The 16,094-nt window shown below is 42.3% G+C and overlaps 1 protein-coding gene across 3 annotated transcripts in view; it reads left to right on the top strand.

Annotated features, from left to right (window-relative positions):
* Window positions 1-8,819: 8,819 nt before the first annotated feature.
* Window positions 8,820-16,094, top strand: part of MAP3K1 (mitogen-activated protein kinase kinase kinase 1) — a 58,086-nt gene continuing 50,811 nt past the window's right edge. Inside the window, exon 1 of one of the 3 annotated variants that reach the window (XM_058044285.1) lies at window positions 8,820-8,921. Coding sequence is in view for 2 of the 3 variants with exons in the window: in XM_058044286.1 (XP_057900269.1) it covers window positions 9,571-10,049 (479 nt within the window). In the remaining variant the exon portion in view is untranslated. Of the gene's footprint in view, window positions 8,922-9,549; window positions 10,050-16,094 lie in introns of those variants that run through there. The other 2 variants (XM_058044286.1, XM_058044284.1) reach the window with 2 other exon arrangements.

Here is a 16,094-nt window from a genome sequence, read left to right as displayed (position 1 = left end):
GCAAATAGGCTATGATATGACATGGAAGCCCTTTTATTATTTCATAAGGAAATGGGCCAATGCCTAGTGTCCAGAGCAGTTGGTCTCATCTGATATCATTCCCAGCTTAGACCATGATTTTTCTGAGTCATAGCACTTTTCTGAGTGATTTCATTTGTCCGTGCTTTAGGAGTTGTTATACAAATACAGCGTGGATAGTTACAGAATTACACTATTAAAAGTGTAGAGCCACCTAAGCAGTTCACCTAACAACAAATACTGTGTTTAAGGAGATCTTCATATCACTGTTAACATACCTCTCAGAGACAATAACATACAGAATTTTGGTTTATCAGAAGTACCTTTCATTTTTTAAGAGGTTCTTCTGAAACTGAATTTCTCATAGGGATAACATAATTATCAGAATCATTAAAGCTGGGCTTTGGGAAAGAGAGGACACAGATGTTGCCTTCCTGGGCCTAGGGACCAGGAGTGCAGGGAGCAGGAATGGCAGCAGAATCCTTTCCCTATCCCTGGAGTTTAACCATCAGGGCCATGACTGGTGCTCTGCAAAAGCTTAGCTAAGATTGCAAAGGAGAAGTAGACAGATTTTGCCTCTCTAATTCTTGAGCTTCTGTATATCCTCTTCTAGACCAATGAATGCCAAAATACTCACAAAATCGTATGCGAAGCTTAGGCTTACTAGCAACATTTTCATTCATACTTTCCCATCTTCTGCAACAAGACTAGAATGCGAGACATCAGTGGAATTCAGACCTCTGACCTTCTGAATATTCACAACGAGCATGCTTTGAAAGCATCATACACTTCAATCTCAGGACAGCTTTTGTTGTCTTTGGTGTGGTACAATTACTAAAATAAGATGGTTGGAATGCCTTTCCATGTACCAAAACAAACACCTTCACATGGTTCTGTAACATGCATCTGCACCAAATATACTATGGTTGTGGTTTTAAACAAATTGTTTGACATGTTTACAAAACTAGTCTAAGTTTCAGATATGAATCACTGTTATTCCAAAAAGTAACAGTTTATCTCATGCTTTGTTGAAAGCAGGGGAAATGGAAACATTTTCTCTTCATAGCTATGACTTTGCCTTTCTTGACATCATCAAAATGCATTTGAATTTAACTTATCTACTTTCAATACTTTAAAAAACAGGGAAGAATGGAGAAGACAGGAGTTTATCATACATACCTCTTTAATATGCTGTCATTAGTGATATTTTAGAATGAAAAATAAGAACCAAAGACAATACTAAGGAGAAAATATTATAAAGAATTTTTTATTTATTGACTGATTAACATACATGTTCACACGAGTTAGAGAAATAGCACTGGTTTATTTTATATTTAAACAAGTTGCTTTACACCATTTCTATTAGGGGAAACACGGCATTTGAAAAATAGGATTTTTTAAACTTTCTGCAGGCTTTTCCAATTTGCCATATTCTTCTTTCATAACTTTCTCTGATGATACTTTTCAGATGCTCTTCAGCTGTCTTCAAACACTGGACTACTTAATATGATAAAAAGATGAGCTGTGTTGTTCTTTGATGCCTAAACACTCATGGAGTAGGGTATATACTACCCTAAATCCTTCAAAATCTGAAAGAGCAGCTTCTGGTGGACATGTACAATGTTCTACAGAAATATATATCATATCAGACCATTGTGTTGAAATTGAAGATTCCCACAATGCAAATCTGAGTCTTAAGAATCTGGGGGGGATTTTTAGAAATTTGGAAAAGAAAGGGAATCTAGTCAGGGAAAAAAAAGATAGATAGGTACTGCTTAAAGATTCAGCAAAAGGCAATCTCCTCTACTAAAATTTAGTTGGCAGAATAAGAGAATAAAGGATTGACCTGAACTAGAAAGGTGCTTTCATATACAAAGAGAAAGGTGCCTTTCATCAAGGTTTAATGAGTTTACACCTGCAGATTAACAGATATCAAAGCTAGGCTTTCCTCATATTTAAAATGCTATTTGTTGCTGAAACAATGTGCAAGTGTTTCTACTAAAGTAAATCCAAATAAATCTGAGTTCTTTGTGAGAAAGAAGGAATATGTGTTGTCACAATTCATAGTAAACATGGGGAGTTAGAATACACAAAGAAATTTGAGAAAAATTCAGGAAGTTCTGGGTTTAGGAACTCAAAAATAAGTAGTATAATTTTCTTTATTTAGTATCAACAGTCTACATTTTATTTTATCCCTCCATACATCATATATACATATTTCACTAGAGGCTGAAAGAAGTTATTAGAACGTGGCTGCAGTAGTTCTTACTATAGACTGAAAGGTATGCTACCACCCTGTGAAGGATCCTTTGTTCTGGTTAAACAGAGCAAACAAGTAGTTATAATCTCAAGACTTCCATGACTAATATGGAAAAGTGTTAATACACATTCTTATCTTGGATAGAAATTAAAGGGGAGACCGTTCATGCAGCTTACAATTAAGATGTTAGAAACCACCTAAAGAAATGAATATAATGAAATTGGCGCATATTTGTAAGCAAAATCACTTTCCAAATCTTGTGTGTAGAGGAATGAAACTAAATGCAGCATCTCAGTACTGTTCCTTCGTTAATGAAGTTCAAGAGAAAATTGTGACATTTGTTTTTTAACTGATCTGACTTGTGCTGTTAGTGTCATGCACAGAAAACTGGATTAAGGCTGTTGCACAACTAACTGGAAGTGGCTTGCATGGATAATACCTTCAACTGTAAGTCGTCAGTTATGCTCTGGAGACTTGCAAACCTTGATTCAAAATCTGAAAACTTTTGGCTTGAACCACAAAGAACAAGGAAGATAGGCAATCAGTCAAAATAAATTGTGTATCCTACCTTGGCAAGCATTAATGTCCCCTCCCAAATCCACACAAAATGTTCTGTCAAGGTCATTCCTTGCTTCTCAAAGCCTTTCATAGTGCAAACACGTAGAGCATTTGAAGTCAGCTCAGTATTGTACACTGATAATATTTTTAGGTTACATCAGTGAGATGAAATGATCAAAATGAAAATTGCAAAACCACAAATTCTAATCGAAATCCATTAAAGGAGCAGCATATATAAGTAACACATATATTTATATGTATTTGCGTGTATTTATATTACATGAAAAATCACTTTACAAAAGTCAAAGACCACCAACTAATGCAACAGCAATTTTCTGTGATTTCAGTACCTAACATAAGGATGATAAGCTTGCAGAAAATAAAGGATTTTTCTATTCATGATTTATTGATAGGATTAGTATCCAGACATCATAAAAATTACAAATTAATTGGGTGTAGCAAAGGAAGCTATGATGTAGAACAGCTAGAGCTCTATAAATGAAAAACCTCAGGAACGGCAATCAAATTCCACAGGTATGTTTACATTGTGGAATAGACAGATTTTTGTTTTAAAATATCATATCAGTAAAGTAGAACACGCGAAAAGTCAGAAATTTGTTTTGCAAAAATATATTTTATTTCTTTATATTTCTTTTGGAGCCAGCTTTTCATGAATTACAAAGGTAAGAGGATTGATTTTAATGCCAATCAAAGACTAGAACTGAAATGTTACTTTCCTCAGAAATCTCCAGTGCAATTTTCTCTTTCCAGAAATCACATGGGGAACTTTTTAATGACTCCTGGACTCCTACTTATTTATGCACAGAAGACGTTGAACGAACAACATGTTCAAAACACTTTGTCATTAGATAGGCAAATGCCTACTACTGATGTCCAGATCATATGGTTTTTAAAGATGTTTAGTTTAGATGATAGCTTTGGACACCAGGATTGAAAGGCTTTGGAAACACTGTTGTCAGGGACTGTGACTGTCACACAAGCAATAAATAGTGTTGTGCCAACTACATTGCTCGAGGGAATAACAGAGATTTAAAAGCCTTAGTAAAAAGACACGCAGACTTTTCTAAAGAAAAGGCGGCTGGTGGTGGTGACGGTAGAGACCTGACTGTTTGGACATAAAGGATACCAGAACTATTCTTAAGATCTGTAGACTCCCTGACATTGTCACAGCTAATAGCTGTTTGATTCACTTCCACCATGGTGCCAGAAAATTGGCAGGCTTGGCATAAAGGGGTCATATGATGAGCTAGGCATGGATGTTGCTGCTGAGTTTTATTTCCTCCAACAGCTGTGAGGTCCTTGGCAGGTCCACCTGCTGGACTTAGGAAGAGGAACAGCACTGCCATCACTGCTGGCCATCATAAATGGAAGCATACGGACATTATGACTGGTGGGCCAGGGTGGAATGAGCAGAAATGAAAAGGAGGGAGAGAATGTGTCAGGCTGGATGCCATTACTGCACCCAGAAATTATTATTCAGATATGCACTGGTTCTGGAGAAAGCAAGCAGGGTTCTCTGTGGAGAGTGTTCCTGCCAGTTCCTTGTCCATCTGGCAATTATTCAGGGAGGCAGTTATCCAGAGGTCTCTGTAAAATTGTGTCACTCCTGTCTGCTCTTCTTTTACAGATGTTCAAAAGGATTGTGTGGTATGTGCTGGATATATCAATCACATGGGACTGTTGCTTTACAGCCCACAGCCATGCTGAGATATACCAACCAGGCATTTAATGTTTGCTGGTGGTGGAATGTTTATGCTGTTTTCAAGTCACTGTCCTCTAGTTACTGCAGCTGGCACTGTGTGATTCTGCTGCTGGCAGAGCAAGGATGATGAGCAGCAGGAGGAGGAAAAGAATAACTGTAGGTTCCTCTTCAGTGGGAGTGAGGAAGTGGTCCTTCTTCCATCCTGTTGAGACAAAAATAAAAGTGAAATTCTTGCATCTGTTTCTCGGTAATTTGGAAATCTGTAGCTTCCAGGAACAAAGCTCCCACATTTTATTAAAAGCTGTGCTTCTATTTGTGTCTTTGACTAATAGAACAGAAAGAATAACAAACACCTAGGCTGAAAGAGATTTAGATGGAATTGTTGATCCAGATGAGAACTATGCTGTCAATTTACTAGTCTGGAAGAATATAAGAAAAAGAGCTTATAGCTGCAATAATTTTGGTAGATCTTCATAAGTGATGTATGAGAAGAGGTTTAAAAGGTTTTGCTCAGTCCATTAATACATTTCTTTTGAGCAAGAATTCACCTTGTAACTTAATAATATTATATCCCTCAGCCTTGTGTCATGCCTTAGGTAGGTAAATATATTTGTTACACAGTTACAGCTGGGAAAAATTGAACCATGAAAGGATCATGACTTATTCAAGGTCAGAAAAGTCTTCTGTAGTACAGCCAAGAAGAATATCCAAGTTAGACATCAAGCTATCAATATTCTAAAGAATATCTAAGGTCAAAAATTGAACTGATTTCAGTACTTAGTGCAAAATGTACAAACAAGTGATAAAAAAAAAACCAAGGCAGGAGATATACTGTACAAGGACTATGCTCTAGCTTGCTGATTGCTCTGTTGCCTGTTTTTGCCTGTCTTTCATACTTAAATTGCAAACTCTTTGGAAAGAGATCACCTTTTTGCTTTGGATCATATGGTACATAGACCAAAAGGTTCACCAGTTCATGAGTAGGTGCTGCAGCAAAAAAAATTTTTAAGTGTAAGGAATGTGACTAGACAATGTAGGAGTGTTGTAAGTAGCATCACCACCATTATTTCTTAAAAGGAATAAGGGAACTGTTATTGCATGCTTTGGCAGAACAAGGAGATTTAAGTACAGCTCTTTCCTTATACTGTGTGTCTGAAACCTGGGTCAAAACATCACTCTCAGTTTCACAGATCCAAAAACCATTTTTCACGAAAGTTCAGTACCATGTGGACTGAAATGTGAGGGGAAAAAATCTTTAAATGTGTTTTCCATTAAAATATTTATGAAAAGCATAAGTAAAACATTAAGGAAAGAAATTTATAAATAGCAGTAGACTAGACATTCCCAGTGTGTGAGCAAAACCTCTATAATTTTCTGTAACAGATTCCAGTTTTACCTGACATTCTCTCTCCTGAGAAGTGGTACAGGATCCTGATTTTCTGAAGGAAATTTCTTCTAGAAGGTATACCTTAATGCTATAAAGTAAGAATGGTGCATCAGCAAGATGGCAAAGCATTTCTACAGAAAACAGTAATGCCAGCAGATTTTCAGTAAGACCTGGGAAAGGGGCATGAAAAGGTCCTCAGATTGGTTCTCATTTAGTTGCTTGACTTTTCCATTACATTACAGAGGAGTAAACAGGAAAGGATTTTGGCTTACGAGCAGGTTTGTTTTCCCTTTCTCACAACGGAAAGAATGAATAGAAGATCAAGGTGGGGATAAGTCTTTCTACAGAGACTAACAAGACATGGAGAATCCAGTTTGTATACAGTATTAAAACACTTTTTGCATGTTTAGTCAAGACCAGAAACTATGGATTGTGTTATCTCTCATATTTATTCTGTTTGTGCATGATGATGCCTAGGTTATGTATTCAGGGGCACAGCAGATCCCTATCTCTAGCATGTTGAAAATTGTTGATTATTCATTACACTGTTACAAGTTTTGTGCAACAAGGAAACTCCTTGGCTTGCAAAATCTTAGTGTGTTCCCAAACAGAAGTTTCTTTGTGTACAACAGTAGATGTTCCAAATATTGCACGATGCTAATTTGAGGCCAAAGGCCTCTGTTTCATAACAAACCCCGGGTGCCGTTGCTTGTGACTAAAAACTGCTAAAAGTCCCAAGTTACCTTCTAGAGCTGTGTTTTAGATGGACTGGGAAATAATTTGCGCAAGAGGTAACTGAGTGTCTTTCAGAGCTCTTCAGTAAGTCTTGCACTTTTTTTTCAATCAGGTCAACTTGTTTATTTAAGTGCAAAAAAATTTTAAGAGCAAATGAGAAAACACAGATGTCAACCAGCATGTTCAATTTCTGATTTCAAAGTGGTAGAGCCTTTATATTGTGCATAAATCTGCGTTGCATGCCAGCAGTACACTACATAGTGTTCCAGAGTAAGGAATGGAAGGTGGGTTTTATTATCCACTGTGCTTCCTTCTCTGGCCAAGGCACTGTGGAGAAACACATTTTTGAAAAAAAATAAGGTGAATATAAGGATTATAGGCAGAATGTACTTTATTAGAATTGAAATTCAGACAGTAATGAAAGGATAAACAACCATTACAAGGCATGCCATGCATTTTTAAATGACAGAATACTAAGGGTTTTCCACTTTGCATCTTATCCAAAAGTAATGCAAAACCTTGACAGCACTGGCCTTACTCAAAAGACAAAGTAATGCCTTAACAGGAGTGGTGACAGCATCTGTCTCGTTTTAGCTATTTCTTACAGTGGTGCCTCCCACTGTCCCTGTATTTTATATTTTGCCCTGTTCTTAGCTGCTTTCCAGAAAACATTTCACCTCAGTGTTCATGCACATTCCTCAGTACCCCACTGCCACTCTGACATTTTCCTTGAATTTCCCGTTTCCTTCTCCCCTGTTGGAGTCTTTACACCCTGAGAGAGCTGTCCCCTTGACCGGTCATACACGTTGTATACACCCTTACCTCCTAGATTTACTTTTATTGAAGATGTGCTTCTTCTTCTCTGTATTCTATTCCAACCAATCAATTCTGTTCTATTCCAACCAATCACTATGCAAAGGGATATTCCTCTTCCATTTGATGAGCATTTATAAAATACCAAAAGTCATCTTCTTGTTCTGTTGAAATGTCTTTAAAAGCATAGGGGTTTGTGTGGTTATTTTCTTTCTTTTTTCTGTAAATGTGATTTTATGGCAGAGAGGAATATTTTAAAAGATATAATAGTGCACTGATTTGCATGGAACTAATTTCATGCTGTGTCTACAAAGTGGATACTTTGTTATCTTATTCCCATGAGTAACATTCTCACTTTGTCAATGTGTCTTGGTCTAGGAATCTTCCAGAAAACTCTCTCTAATTTGCAGCAGAGGCTTGTCAAATACTATCTTTATGAAACTCAGAATTAATTTATATCTCTGAGTTGTACATTACAAGAGACTATTAGATGATCTGCTTATCCCATACTTGCAAGATGACAATGAATTCAACTGACCTTCTCACAGTGTCCTTCACTGAAAAACTCACACAAGGACAGTGGTGGTGCGGCATCTTGGCAGACCACCCAAATAATTCGCTCAAGGCCTTACCTATCGATATTATTCTGCAAGAATATAGAGCACAAAGAGTGTCCTCAGGCTTTTGTCTAGAGGGAAAAACTTCTTCCTATCTCCTCATCACATCCTCCAGCAAAGACCCTATGTTTAGGTCAGCCTCTGATGATATATGAAAGGCAAGAAAGAATCAGCTTTCTGTTAGAAGGTAATTCTCACTCAACTGGTACTTCAGATGAAATCACTGATCCCAGCACATTGACCATACTAATAATCATTGTTGTGACGCTTAGTTAATGTTACACTTGGATGTTACACCAAATTCTGAGAAATAAGCCTGAAATATTCAGCTTAAGTGCTTTGAACTGTGTGACTTCTACTTTATCTAAAAACCACGCCGTTTTGAAAACAACCTTGTATGCACAGCAATATTCGGTTTTCGTTTTCTCATCTCAGATCAAAAAGCAAAACCACCCCAATGCGGTCGAGCGAAAATCCCGACAAGTAGAAAATTTACTTGAACCTCCCAAGGTTCGGTCATGTGATGTCTCCTGCCTTTCTTCTGTCTCGCAGTCTCTCAGGAAACAGCCGCAGCGGTAGGTGTGCGTGGCAGGGTATAGCCCATCTGCATGTGCATTCCTGCGCACACATGGAGGCGGGCGCGCTCCGGGACATTAACGCTTCTCCGTCGTTTGCAGACACGGAGGAGGAGGACCTGAGCATGGGGGCAGCGGCGCCGGCCCACTGAGGGCAGCCCGGCGAAGGACGCGCGGAGGCTGCGAGCGAGGATGTGCATTTAATTTCCTACTGACTCCAGAGAGGGACGACCAGGTGAGCAGGGGCACACCGGAGAGGCGATTCCTCGGCCGCACGCAGCGAAGCGCCGCGGGCGCTCCGCTCCTCCCGGCCGCTCGCCGGCTGCCAGGGCAATGCTGGGGACAGGAGAGGCTCACATTAAGGGGGTGCGAGCGGGAGCGCTCCGAGATCCGGGAAAGGCTCCTTCGCGTCCCGCACGGGGGAGCCCGGCCCGCCCGCCCGGCCGGCCGGCCGTACCCGCCCCGGGGCCACCGGAGCCCCCGCAGCTCTTCCACACGTGGGGAGGGCCGCGTGGGGGCGGGGCCGCGCTTGGCGCCTCCACCGGCTCCCGGGCTCGGCCCGGCCGCACGGACGGACCCCGTCCGGCTCCAGTGCCGGCCGCAGCCCCAGCCCCCGCCCCGGCCCCGCGGAGCAGCAGCAGCGGCGGCGGCAGGCGCGGCTCCCGCCCGGCTCCCGCCCCGCCCCGACACCTGCGCGGGGGCGGGCGGGGCGCGGCCCCGCGGCACCTACGGGCGCGGCCCCGCCCCCGGCGCCCGCCGCCGCCAATCCGCGCCCGCCGTCCGCCCCCGCCCTACGCAGTTTGCGCAGGCGGCGCCGTTTGCGCAGCGCGCTGTCCGCCGGCCGCCCCCGGTGCTCGGGAGCCCGATGTGACCCGACAGAGAAAATGGCGGCGGCGGCGGGGGATCGCGCCTCGTCATCGGGATTATCCTCGGGCGGCGGCGCGGAGGCGGCCGCCGCCGCCGCCTGCGGGAGCCTGAAAGGCGGCGTGGTGGCGGGGAGCGTCGCCGGGAGCGGCGGGGGGCTCTTGCGGGAGGCGGGCGGCGGCAGCAGCCGAGAACAGCGCTCTGACTGGAGACGGAAGCAGCTGCGCAAAGTGCGGAGCGTGGAGCTGGACCGGCTGCCGGAGGCGCCCCTCTTCCTCGCCGCCGCCCCGGCCGCCTCCTCCTCTTCCTCCTCCTCCTCGCCGGAGCCCCCCGAGACGCTGCTGCTCCACTACCTGCCCGGGCCGCCGCGCTCCAGCCCCGCCAGCCCGGCTGCCTCCCCCAGCCGCTGCGCCGAGCTCCTGGAGCCGCTGCCGGCGGGGAGCCCGGCGGGGACGGACCCCACCGCGGAGCGGAGGATGGAGCCGTCCCCCGCCGCGAGGTGAGGGGCGCCTACGGCTGGAGGGGCGGGCAGGGGTCGGTCCCGGCGGGCGCTGCGTGACAGCGGCGGCGTCGAGGCTGTTCCCGCGAACGGGACTCCGGGCGGGCTCCGGCGTTCCCCCCTGGCCGCGGGCCGGTAGCGGATGCGGGGGCGGCGGAGCAGCCGCGGAGCGCAGCGCTGGGGCGCGGCGAGCACGGCTCGCCCGCCTTCCCGCGGGGCACCTGGTCCGGGGCTGAGGGAGGGGCACGGCCGGGCCGGGCCGGGCTGCCCCGCCGGCCTCAGCTGTCAGCGGTGCGGGGCTGCGCGGGAGCCGAGCCGAGCCGCGGGGGGCGGCCCGTCTGGCTGCGGGGTGCGTTTGTGCTTGACTTCGGCCGGAGTCCCGAAAGGCTTTGAAGTGTGAGCTCGGGGCGGTGGCGGGGCCGGGGCCGGATGTGTCAGCAGCCATTGGGGCGCGGGGCGAGCGAGCGCGGAGCTGCCCGCGGGGCCGGGCTGCGGGCGGCAGGCCGGTGGGGCGCCTGCTCTGCGGGCTCCCCGGGCGCTGCCCCAGCACTTTGATGTAAAACTGAGTAATCGACTTTATTATGTCTTCATTTTCCCCTTCCCCCCTCCCCCCGATTTCTCCGAAGTTAGATTCTAGTTTGCAGCTTCGCGATAATGCAGAACTGATTTCTTTTAGTAAGAAGAGGAAAGACTTTGAAGCATAAATGCATGAATATTCTCGCTGTTTTTCTAAGAGAAAGTAATTTTGTCGTGGCTTAGTCCAGGTGAAAAATTACAGTGGTTGTGTTCAGTGCCCTGGTGTTTGCAGCCTGTATTTGCCTTCTATACGTATTAATTGATAAGTCCACTTTCTTGTGATCTGCCACTATTTCGCCTGTTTAACTTGGATGCAGCTATTCATGTTGAAACGAACTTATGCCCGCAGTGAAGCAGTTTAAGTACTTTAGAACACATTTCAGCTTTAACGTGTACTCGCTGGGTCTTACTGGTGTACGTGTGTGTAGACACTGCAGTATGACCAGGTAATTTTGATGTGAAGATGACAATTTCACCTGGATCTCTTGTAAGGTTTTATCTGGTGTGTACTCTGTAGTTTAAGAACTTAGTACTAACATCCAGGGACCTATTTTAATGATGCCTTATAGTTTGGCTCATCATTTAACCCTCATAAAAATATAATTCCTGTTTGGACGTATGGCTTGTGTGTTCTTTTAGTTGTGTCTTCTGTCAGTCAGACCTCAGGAGTATTTTTTTAAAGGTTGAATTACCACAGGAGTACTGTAATAAGAACAGTTTTCTAGACCAGTCTCCTGTTTATATGTATTCTCAGCAATTCAGATGGATTTTGGCCCGTTCCTAGGGGAGTGTAAAATACTTGTTGTGGTGTGGTTGTGCTGATAAGAAATGGCTCTGTACTTACAGAAGGATTAGCAGGAAATTGTAAATGTTTTGGGGAATGCTAATGATGTACACGTTTTAGTGAGTGCCCTGTCTTTTTATAAACTCTTAGCACCATCCTTGTTTTTATAAAGTCATGATATTGTAAAGTACTGCATATTGTAATGCATTAATAATATATCAAGTTTCATGGCTTTCAAGAAAAAAAAAAAGAATATCAGAATATGTTTGAAGAGGCTGAGTCTCATGGTGATAGCAAGTGGGAGTCAGGCTCAACGTTGGAGGTGCAGGAAGGTCAATGTATGTCGCATCAGTGGTGAAACACTGCGTCCATCCTGGCTGGTTGGTCCCACAGCAGCAATGACAAAGCAGCTGTGGAATTTTTTTCCTTTTCACATGGGCAATTTTGCTTACTTTTAGGTACCTGCATTTTGCCAAGTCAGTGTGTTGAGAGTGTATACACGTTAAAATACTTGTAAGCGCTTTGTGCTATTTGACTAGGAATGTTAACAAATCCTAAAAAACACTGAATGCCAAAAGCTTTTCTCTTAAGTATTTCAGTGAGTCTGCTTTGAGTTTATTATAAGGGCAGTTGAAAATACATGACAATTTTAACAATGATTGTCCTTCAGAAATACCCATAAATGCTCATTTATGGGTAGAGTATCTCAGTAATTCTGTGTGCTGTATTACCAATAAACAGATAATAGACCAAGTAGTACTTTATCAAGCTGCTTAAAAAATTCAAAACATCTATCTGTCCTCATTTTAATATTGACTTGTTTCAGCTGGAGGAGAGAGCCTAATTTATATGTGAGTAACATATAAATATTATATATTTATATATTAAATGTGTATTACTCACATATAAATATGTGAGTAATACACATTAAATTTGCCTGGGCAGCTGTTGCCCTGATATTTATTAAGACGCGAACTTAAAGGCATAAATTAAAGAATGTTTTATCGGGCAGGCTTTGAATGCAGTTAGTTGTACTTTCCTATAAGGATCTACTATTAGTTAGAAGATATTATGCTTGCTCCAAAGTCCCCCTATCAGTCTCTTTGGTATTACAGTTACTTCCTTTTAAATAGATTCTCTATTTCTGTTTATGCTGGAAGAACTTCTTGAGTCTCAAAATGAACCTGAAAAGGGAAACTGACTGCTGTTGAATTATAGATGTAAATATTACCTTTTTCCTTCAGGCTCCCAAGCATTCTGCATGTCAGGCAGTAGAGTGAATATTTTCACTAAAAGCAGTGAAGGGTCTAAGCTATCTTATATCACTGCAAGAGAAGAAGGGAGCTGTTTTCCCAGGAATTGCAGCTTCAACATGAGAAAACACTTCAAATCTTTTATCCCGTATATGTTGTTTACTGTCGGTATATTGTTTTTGTTCATAACAAGAGCCAAATAGTGAATTCATTGATAACTGTAGTATGATTTCTTGTCACATAAGGGAAATCCATGGAGATAAAATGCACTTCCTTCTCTGTGAGCTTAACAATATGCTTTTAAAACATCCAGACCTTAAAGTGATGTTTGTATCTGAAATTGGTGTAGATGCCTTATTACTTCCTCAAGTACAGCATTAGTTTATATTGCTGCAATCATGTTTTTATAAAAATGAAAGGAAATAAATGGTGCAGTTCATCTGTGTGCTATAACCACATACTTTGTGACTTCCATGAAAATTAGGTGTGTGAAAAGGCATGTGCTAGATACGCTAGTCAGCTGCAAGACTCCCCTTGTAGATGTTTATAGTGTATTTTTCTGCAGTTGCCATTTGACACATGCTAGAAGCACCAAAGTCACACTGTAAAACTGAAGTTTTGTCTGTATGTACAAGTGTGCTAGTAAAAGCTCATCAGTTTCAGCCATGTTTATCAATTTGTAGCACCTTTGACTTTCAAAGGAGGACATGAATGCTTCTAACAGAGCACTGGGAGTTGTAGCGAGAACAGGAGAGCATCTATAGTGATTGCACAGCATGGCCAAGGATTTCTTTGTCATTGAAATGCAAACTTTTTCTGTAGCTAAGGTAAAAAAAATAAAAGATCTTATTATTGATCTTGGCTATTCCCAGATAAGGTAAAATATAATTATGTATTTTATCCAAGTCTCTAATGCTTGATGTTTGTAACCATCTGTGTAAATAAGCTACCAAATTTTCTGCTTCCAGTTTGAGCGGATACTGTGATGAGAGAAGATTGCCTTTCTACCTCTTCTGTGCTCTGTGGCTTGGGAGTACTTTTGGAAGAGGGTCACCCTCTCCCATGTCTGATTTTTATCACTCTTAGTTATTGCAAGTGGTAGGGTTCTGCTTAAATGGTCTGATCGGTTATGGCAGTTTCTTTGTTCCTGTGCAAAGTAAATAGATTGTAACTAACTAATCTGGAGCTTTCTGTCTCATTGGATTTAGTGATACTAAAGGTTCAGTCTCTACTGTCACTCAGTGGAGTCTAAGTCTGCTCAGTGCAATACCTGTGTGTAGACATGTGCAGTCGTATCTTACCCAAAGGCTGAACATGTAGAGCACAAGATTTGAATACCAGTTTTTCCTTCTGTATGATGGATTTGAACTTCCCAAGACCTTTTAGTGTACTAGCGCTTTCAGTAGTAATGGTGCAGCTGTGCAGGGATTTATGCTGCTGCAGGGAGGCATGAGGCAGGAGTAGAAATAGGCATCTCGGGGTGTAATGACTATGGGAATGCTTCTGTTGGCTTTCACTGGCTTCCAGTGTGGGTGAAACTTGGCTTAAGCTTGTTTAAAATACAGATTATACGTTGCCATGTAGCTGTTTTTTAAACAAACTTGTAAAGCTAGTTTTCAGCAGTAGTGGTGATAAGAGGATGGATCTGGTTTGAGTTCTGAGTTTCTGAGGCTGATCTGAGTGTTCTCAGAGGATTCTCTGCAGAGACCCGAGGGTCATCTTAATTTACTTTTTATCTGCTGTACACTCACTTAAAGCTCTAGAATTACAGTTCATTCTTTTTCTTAAGGCAGAGTGGCCAAAAGCCTTTTAAAGGGCTTCATTACTTGTCTCTGTAACACTAGGAGAACGTGGTTAAGTGGAGAGCTGCTTTCTGTTGCTACCCTCCCTTTTTATCTTTACCCGAAGGCTGAGTTATTGCCTGCAGGGTTGCTTCCGCTTTCCAGTCTCACACTGCACAAGTAGAACTGGAGTGTTCTGGTTGGTGCTGAAGTGTCTTGACTATTTTTTTCCTGTATGTTTGGAGTTTTGAGGGGGTTTTGGTTTGGTTTGTTGCTGGTGGGGGGAGGGGTTGTGGGGTTTTGGTTGGTTTCTTTTTTTTTTGGTCTGTTTCTTGGATTGTAGGATTTGGGTTTTTTTGTTGAGTTTTGGGGGTTTGTTTGCTTTATTTTGTTGCAGTTGTTTGTTTGTTGGTGTGCTTTTAGAAGATCAGTTTTGTTGACTTTTGGCTGTAAAATGTCCTGAAAACACAGCAGCTCTATTTACTTGCTATCTAAGAGCAACTTGAAATTGGAAATTATTTACGTTCTGTCTGGAAATGGATGAAATAGTTTTCAAATTGTCATAATAAAAGGTGATAGAGGCATCAGTCCCTCTCTTTTTTGGCTTGTTAATGTCCAGTTTCTGGTTTTTTTTTTTTTTAGTAGTGTTCAGCATGTGATGATTAAATAATTTAAGATGTTTGCAGAAAGTGGGGTTTTTTCTTTAAACTTAAAATGTCATGGAGTATTCCAATTTGTGAGATTAAACTCTAATTCAGGACCATCTACCTTTGTTTCGCAGTGTCTCCATATATTTCATTGTGTCCATGAAGTGTAAACTATTCAAATCATTCATGGAAATACAGCGTAATACTGTCTGCTCTCATCTCTCTTGTCCTGGTATTCAAATTAGTAATGAAATGACTGCTAATGTGATTGTTATGCTGGACAACTTCAGTTCTTTCCTAGTATTTCCCACCCTGCTCTTGGTACTGCAGCTCCTTGTCCAGGGTCACTATGGAAGGTGGAAATAGAGTGCTGAGAAGTGGGTTGCATCTGCCTGACCTCACTGACATCTGGCCACATCTGACATCTTGTTTTCTGAGTTCTCCCCCATCCTCTTCTTGAGCCTCCAGTCATCTTGCTTTTGAGCAAACTGAAATGAGTTCTTAACTCAGCTCTCAGCAGTGATGGTCAGGTACTTTTGGGTGCAGGCAGTTCACCCTCAAGGGTGTCCATATATGTGTTTCATTTCAGTTGTTATTTCTCTGAAATACCATCTTGAGGCCTGATGATTTTTGAATATATAATCATCATGTTTCTATCTCCAGGACTTCTCCTTTTGGACGCTGAAAGAGCTTGATATAAATATTTAAAATGCTGAAGGGGAAAAAAACCCCTAACCCTAATTTGTCATAACAAACTGAGAAACAGTTAAGGTTTTTTTTTAATACAAAGTGTTTATATTACCTCCCATTCTACTGCAAATAAAATGTCTGCACAATATAATTTTAGTAATTCTTAGTATTCTTTAAAATGGAGGCTTTAAGGTCAGTGGATGATATTTTGCCTTCAGATAATATGTAGGTGCTCTGCCTTTGGAGATGTATACAGAAATGTAAGTGTCTGTCAAAAGTGTGGTGAAGCTTGCAGCTCATATACAGTTTATTGA

The sequence above is a fragment of the Melospiza georgiana genome, chromosome Z, assembly GCF_028018845.1.
Source record: "Melospiza georgiana isolate bMelGeo1 chromosome Z, bMelGeo1.pri, whole genome shotgun sequence".
Taxonomy (NCBI): domain Eukaryota; kingdom Metazoa; phylum Chordata; class Aves; order Passeriformes; family Passerellidae; genus Melospiza; species Melospiza georgiana.
Note: the sequence above shows the minus strand (reverse complement) of the source record. Positions and strands in the feature narration are given on the sequence as shown.